Here is a 7,271-nt window from a genome sequence, read left to right on the forward strand (position 1 = left end):
GAAGGTCCACTAGAGGAATAAATTCTGTCTTTGAAAAGAGATGACAATGACAGTATCACAAAACCAGTATGTGAGGTTAATCCAAAACAAGAAAATTTAAGTTGCAGAAATCACACCTTTGGTAGGAAAGCTACTACTTATTAGGCATTAACAGCATTCACAGTCTACCCAAAATAGCAAAATGCTGCAAAGTTTAAAGCAAACTGCTGGAAAGACTATCAAAGCAAAGGTTATATATTAAACTCAGAAAAGTAACATTATAAATAAGAGCTAGGCTTTTTCTTACCTAATAGAAGTACTCACAACCATTAAATGAAAATGCAAGTCGGTTTCTAAATTATCCCGTCTCCGTTCGCTTCAGGGGAAAGGATATCACACAGCAGCACCTTCTGCCACGTGGTGCTTTGTAATGAGAACCTGGTGTGTGGTATGCTGGTGTCACAGATCTGACCCAGAGCAATGGATATCTACGCTGAGGTGGTGGGAATGGCTTTTTGTACAACACTGCATCTATCTGAGGCAGTCACTGTGGGGATTTTAGGGCTAGATTTCTTGGGAGGCTGCTCTTGGTTAAAATGTCTCTAACACACTGGAGGGTTGAAGAAAATGGATGCTCCTGCGGAGTTTCAGGCCCAGAATGGTCTGATAACAGAAAAGGGTAGAAAGCACACAGAGAAAATGCAAAAAAATCCTCTGAAGTCATGTCAGTATTGAACTAAAAAGCTGTCTTTACTGATACCTTTAAGAGCTTGAGGAGAAATGTTGTGCTGCCTCTGACAACCCAGCACTCACTGCTCGGCAGCACACAGGGCTGGAGGCAGGACTTTCCCTCCTCAGGACTCCCAGATAGCCAACAAACAGTGGTCTCACATGCTATCTGAAGCTCCTTCTAGTAAAGGCTACATGACCATGGAAGCATCCATCTCCTATGCCTGGCTTTCCCTTCCACCCTGCTTCCCTCAGGCCTCCAGCAGGTTGTCCTACCCCTGCTGCCTGGGATATCCAGAAAGATCACCTGTTGTGTTACAGGAGTGGCCATGGCCATTTAGGCTATCTGAGTCAGAGTTTACCCACCCTGCACAGGACAGAGGTGGGGCAGAAAAGGATCTATCTCAGTACTCCTCCTGCCCAGTACAAAAATGTGCTGCAGAGCACTCAGAGTCAAAGGTCTGGGAAAGTGAGTAGTTTTATTTAATCCTGCAAGCAGCATTTATTTGCTGGTAAAGGGCTGAGCAGCTGCTCTTCACGCCTGCACAGCTGCAAGTGTGGCCTCTTCTTCAGCAGCACCAGAGCGGAGGAGAGAACAGACCCCCTCTTCCAGCAGGTTAGTGAGGATGCCTGTGTCCTCCTCTATGTCAGCCTCTGGGGTTAGTTCTTCCTTGCTCTGCAAATTTTCTGGACTTGACAGAAAATCCTCCTATAGGAACCTTTTTGCTCAGTATCTGGCTTGTTTTGTGAGGTACAATCTCTATCCAACTGCTTCTACTCAGCTCCTGGCATACTGCCCCCACAGTAAAATCAGACCCTTCCCACTCATTCTCCCCCATTCTTACATGGTTCTCCTAAGTCTTCAGCTTGGTTTCTCCTACAAGTCTCTTTTTAATGTCTTGCTTTGTCATTCCTCTTCCTCTGACCTATGAAGAGACTCTTTTTTTTTTTTGCCATTTCTCTACAAAAAGCCTTGATAAATTTGTTTTCCCATTCAGATCCTCTACTTACTGTTCCCAGGTGCTTCCATTAGAATAGACAGCAGCTAAATGACAAACAGTATTGCTGGTCCGAGAGAGATATGATAGAGTATAGTTCAAGGTGGATTAATTGTGCACATTTTTCATGACAACTTCAGAAAATTGAGCAGAATACAGAATTTGTTCAGAGATCAAACCTGGAGATGTAAGCAGGTCCCCCTGAGTCATCAAAACTTTTGTATTTAGTGGCCCAATAGACCCAAACTGTCTCAAGGTGACTGTTCAGCTGAAAATGCTGGCCTGTGACCAAGGTTCAGCTCGTACATTTAATTGTTAGGAGTACTGCAAACAAGTCTCTTCTGCCACTTAGCAGAAGAGTCTGAACACTAGTGTACATATTAATACATGCTCAGTGGCGATTATGTTGTTTTAATCTGAGGCTGTTGGAGTATTTTTTAGTCCTTACTCAAGATTCATCATCTGCCAATCACTGTTTAAATGTTTATCATTGCACTTTGTGCTTTTGTGGAAAGAGGGTTCTTTTCCAGGCATCCTTGAAAGCTAACTGTTTTAAGCTCATATACCGTTTGCAGAAAAAGAGGGAAATGTAGACGTATATTTATGTTACAGAGACATCAGGTAAGCTCAGAAGTTATCGTAAACTCACAGAACACTTCTATATATTCTACATACATAAATATTATCCATATGTAGATGTTTATATTTGTTATAGGTGTGGATATGATGTGTGTGCACATATAAAAGGATCAACTTAAAGACTAAGTCTGTTCTATTATGGTGTGAACTGGTGTGAAGTCTGCCCTGGTAGTGAAGTTCACTTTACTTATATATTTTTTCTTCTTTTGAATTTTTTGGGAACTCCTCATGGCACACAACCCCACGCAGTTATGTGAGCACCAGTGTGTATTTATGGACACCATAGCTTTTCGGGATGAGGACTGTGTTTGTTGCTCTGTTTTGCTTGCTCAGTGATGGTGTCCTAGCTCATGAGGAGACTCTTATTGCCGCAGCAATACAAATCTCAGTGATAAAATTTATGGATAAACTTGAACCTGTAGGAATATCTGGTTACCTCTCTATCCAGTTCTACTTCCCTTAAGTTTTATCCAGGTAGGTACAAGCCAACAAGAGTCCCCCTGATCCTCACTTTAGTGTAGCAGCTGTGATTAGGCTTCGCGCAAGGTGGCAGCAAAAGAAAGCTCTTCATACTTGTTCCTTTATCCTGCACATCCCCTATTAAGGAGAGTTACTGCTTCAACTTTATTAATGGTGTTTTAAAAGACACCTGTTGCTTATGGTAAATATATGTGTGAACAATACAGAGAGTTACTGATATTGTTTACTTTGGGAACACCGTCGTACTTCAGTCTTCGTTATTTACCAATATTCCCCAGGGAAAAGGCTAGAATGTTGCATGCAAAGAAATGAAAACCATGAAACAAACTCTCCTTAAATCACTGATTTTCCCTTTCTGATTTTATTTTTAAAATAGGATTATTATTTTTTTCCAGAAAAATCACAACTTCTTCAGGAGAAAGGAGAAAGTCCAACACAAGAAAAACAAAAGCAAAAAAAGTGTTAAGCTCAATGCTTAATTAAGACATCCTCATGCCAGCTGACAAATTGTGATGGGTGTTATACCATGTTTCCATATAATAGTTTTATTTCTCCATAGGAATAAGTAGTTGGAAGAATCTGACTATGGAAATCCCAGCTAACAGTTACCCACATGAAAAGCAGAAAGAAGTGCAGAGTCCACCCTACTCATTCTCCTGATGCTAACGAGCATTTGCTGTTCGGATATTTTTAGAGGCATTTTTGTTTGTTTGTTGTTTTTCAGAGTAGAGTTATTTTATTCTCCTGAATCACAGTGTGTGTTGAATAGAATATTTTACTGCACATATTAGAGCTGATTAAACTACTTTAAGGTTCATTAAGCCTCAAAATATTCTTTATGCATCTCCTCCATATCAAAGAAAACCCTAGGTGAGTATTGAATCTTCATAGACTTTGACTCTGTTAAAGTCAATAGAAATAGTTCACTGACAGTAAGTCTTTGATAGAGCCATTATTTGAACTGTGAGCAGAATGGTTGCTATAGTATCTTATTCCAATATCACTGAAATATGCAAAGTAAATGGCTTGTTCATTCCCCCTTTCTGACTGCCAATTATGTTTAAAATGTAAATCTAGACTTTTGCTTGAAAATCCCTGCTTGAAAAAGCAGGGATTACTCACCTTGAAAGTGCAATATAGTGTGTTCTTTATTCAGAGATGTGGTAAAAGAATAGCCATTTGACTTTGGATATGAACATTCTCCACAATCTTAAAGCTTGTTTTGATGACTGTAATCTTATTCCAAAAGCACTGCTTAATAAAAATTAATTTCAGATCTTGAAGAATATTTTATTATGGAATACAAAAATACTATCTATGTAAAAACAATAAGTTAGTTTATTTACAATACTTTACACTATTCTGCTCTAGGGCTTCCTTTGCACTGGACTTACTTTCATTATTTTACATGCCTTTATAATTTTGCACAAAGCATTTCCAAAAGCATGTCATCCATGTTCACCGCTCCAATGATGGGCCTGAAGAACAATTCAGCCATCACATCAGCATTAATAGATCTTAACAAGGATAAAACAACATTCAGCTTGGCAAATCTGGCTTCATCACCTCTGTGAATGAGTCTAACATGTTCATTCAGAGCTTGTTGTGCTTCCCTCTGCAGTCCTTCAATGTATTGTGTACATTGCAGTCCAGGTAGATCTGAAAAGAACAATAAATTATGTTGTTTACATGTTTTGTTTATAAAACAACATTATTCTTACAGAATGACTACTAAGAGCTCATAGATTGTAATTATCACTCAAGGAATGAAGCAAATTAAATTGCCAGAGGACTTTTTGTATGAAGAATCAACATATTAAATTTTATTGGGCAGAACAAAGTCTTATTGTGTTGGTGTTCAAGACCTTTAATATTCTTCTTCACTAGACAAATATGGTGTTTGTCAACATTCACTTAAGTGTTAAACAAATCAGTTGATAAAAACTTTGACTGAAGAATGTTCTCCAAAACAATGTTAGAGTGGGCTAGACAATAAAAATAACTTTTTTAGGTTGTTTACTTCTATATCACATTTAAGGCTTCCTTCCACATTCCCATTTAAGGCTTCTTTGAGAACTGTTTCTGCTCTAGTTTATAAGTGGCAAGAAATGCTGACCCAACACATGACAGAAAGTTTCCCAGTGAACCACAGTAGGGATACTGAAAGGCAGAAGCTGCAGAATTAGGGCTGTTTGTGACCATAGAATCATTAAGGCTGGAAAAGACCTCCAAGAACACTGAGTCCAAACATTATCCTAACACTGCCAGGTCCACCACTAAAACCATGTCCCTGAGCACCACATCTACATGTTTTTGAACACTTTCAGGAACAGTGATCCAACCACTTCCGTAGGCAGCCTGGTCCAATGCTTGACCACCCTTTCAGGAAAATTTTTTTCCTACCAGAGCAATACTTCTGTCTTTTTGTATTAAACCAGCTTCAGAATTTGACTTGTGTAACGTTAGCTTCACCATTGTAACTTTTTCTTTCTTATTTGTATGGAAGGCACAGCTACATGAGCAGTATGATAAATGCAAAGTAACACTATACAAACTTAACCATCAGTAACAGTTTGACAGTGGGAGCAGAGGAAAATCCCTGTCCCACTTTCACAGGGCACCGCCACGCTTGGGAAGTGCCGGATCCAGCCTGCCAGCTACCTTTAAGGTGAGTCACCCACATGATAATAAGCTCTTGGCTGAGCATCAGTGTGATGAGTTAGCAAATAAGAGCAAATCAGAGAGTTAGCAAATAAGTGCTACACACAAAGACAAAACAGCGCTTTGTTGCTGGAAGCCCTGAGCCTTCTCTTGCTCTCCAGGGAGTGCAGACCTCCCGGGCACAGCACGGGCAGACCCGAGACCCTCGGGAGGGCGGGGGTGGGGGGTCGGGGTCCCGCTCTCGGAAAGTGGAAGCTCCGAAAGCAACAGGGAGCCTCTGCTGACTCCCAACTTTTCCTTAGAGACCGGCCGGGTTCTCTTTGTTCTGTGGAAGGTGCCAACCCTCGGGATACCAGACCTGGCCGCCGCCGCCCCCCTCCCTGCCTGACAGCCGGGGTCCTGAGACGGGGGCAGAGGGTGAAACCTTGCTTCAGGTCCCTCTCCTCCACCACCTCTTTCCCCCAAGGAAAAGCCCCGCTTCGCTGGGGATACGGGCGGGCTGTCCCCGCCCGGCCACTCACCCGGGTTGAAGAGCACCGTCCCCTTGAGGTAAGCGTACTCTTTGGTGCTGATGTCCAGGCTCCAGCACTTGGCCAGGAAGCCCTTGATGGCCTGGATCTCTCCGGCCGAGGGCAGGTGCGGGCCGTGGTGCTGCCGGCCCGGCGGAGGGGCGGATGCCCGCGTCGGGGGCTGCTCTCCGTGCCGCCGGGCCGTGAGGATGCGCTGCAGCATGCTGGGCTCCGCGCTCTCCACCGTCTCCACGGGCACCCGGTCCTGCGCCAGCCCCAGCAGCAGCAGGGGAGCCCAGCAGCTGCGGACCAGCAGCAGCTGCTCCTCCAGAGGCAGCTCCTGGAAGCAGGGCACGTTCTGGACGAAGCGCAGCGTCTTCACCAGCACGGCCGAGGCCGCCTTGCAAACCACCTGCGGGCTCCGCAGGGCCACCCGCCGCCTCGACCCGCAGGGGCAGCCGCGGGGAGCCTGCCCCGCCGGAGCCGCCCGCTCCTGGCGCTCCTGGCTCCGTAGGATGCTGTAGAGGATGCTGCTGTGCCGTCTGCCCTCCGCGCAGCAGCGGCAGCAGCGCTCCACGCACGCCATGGCACCCGCGGGTCCGGCTCCCGTGGGCCGGGCTGAGCCGCTGGGAAGGCTCGGCGGGGCTGTCCCAGCCTCTTGTCCCGCCGGGAGACGCGCACTGCTCGCCCTCTGCCCGGCTCTTAACTTATTTATAGCCGGCGGTGTGTGTGTCTGGGGGGTGTGTGTGCAGCCGCAGGCGCTGTACTGGAGGTTCAAAGGGGCAGACACACTCTTTACTGGCTGGAAAAGAGGGAGGGGGTGGGGGTAATGGAAAAAAGAAAACCCTCCTCCTCCTCCTCCTCCTCTCCTTTCCTGAGACAGCGGTACCCGGAGGGAGCCTTCCCACAGGCTGCGGCGTCTTGAGCGGCAAAAGCCCCCTCCTCGCTCCTCTCTCGGGCCACGGCGAGGTTGGCGTTATCCCGGGATGCTTCGAGCAGGGCAGGGCAGGACGAGGCCGGCAGCTCCCGCCGATCTCTCGTTTTGCCACCGTGGGGAGCAGCTCTCGCTGCCGCTATTCCCGCAGGGTCCCATCGGGAAATGACAAGTAGCCGAGAGGCCTGGGAGAGGACAGAGAAAGGTGTACTGGGGGTGGGACAAGTCCCGCAGCAAGGGGGAAAGGTGACGCCACTAATGATGCCAAGGACTTTTGTGTGTGCCTGCCCTTAGGAGCGATGCCTCGTGTGCCAAATGAACTCCTTAGTGCTGCCGGGGAGG

The 7,271-nt window shown here is 45.8% G+C and overlaps 1 protein-coding gene across 1 annotated transcript; it reads right to left on the reverse strand.

Moving 5' to 3' along the window:
- Positions 1 to 4,145: 4,145 nt before the first annotated feature.
- On the reverse strand, positions 4,146 to 6,840 carry NR0B1 (nuclear receptor subfamily 0 group B member 1). Its single transcript, XM_050333328.1, has 2 exons — positions 6,008 to 6,840; positions 4,146 to 4,484 (listed from the first exon to the last, which is right to left on the reverse strand). The coding sequence occupies exons 1-2, from the start codon at positions 6,579 to 6,581 to the stop codon at positions 4,240 to 4,242; spliced, it is 819 nt and encodes a 272-aa protein (XP_050189285.1). The 5' UTR covers positions 6,582 to 6,840; the 3' UTR covers positions 4,146 to 4,239.
- Positions 6,841 to 7,271: the final 431 nt, after the last annotated feature.

This window comes from Myiozetetes cayanensis, unplaced genomic scaffold (genome assembly GCF_022539395.1).
Source record: "Myiozetetes cayanensis isolate MyiCay16 unplaced genomic scaffold, myiCay2020 scf5-8, whole genome shotgun sequence".
NCBI classification, from domain to species: Eukaryota; Metazoa; Chordata; class Aves; order Passeriformes; family Tyrannidae; genus Myiozetetes; species Myiozetetes cayanensis.

What these genes read in the sequence shown, in the direction of transcription:
- NR0B1 (XM_050333328.1), bottom strand. Translation starts at nt 6,581, where the DNA reads ATGGCGTGCGTGGAGCGCTGCTGCCGCTGCTGCGCGGAGGGCAGACGG. An exon ending in GACGGTGCTCTTCAACCCGG is followed by an intron (nt 4,485 to 6,007) that starts GTGAGTGGCCGG and finishes TGTTCTTTTCAG; the next exon opens with ATCTACCTGGACTGCAATGT.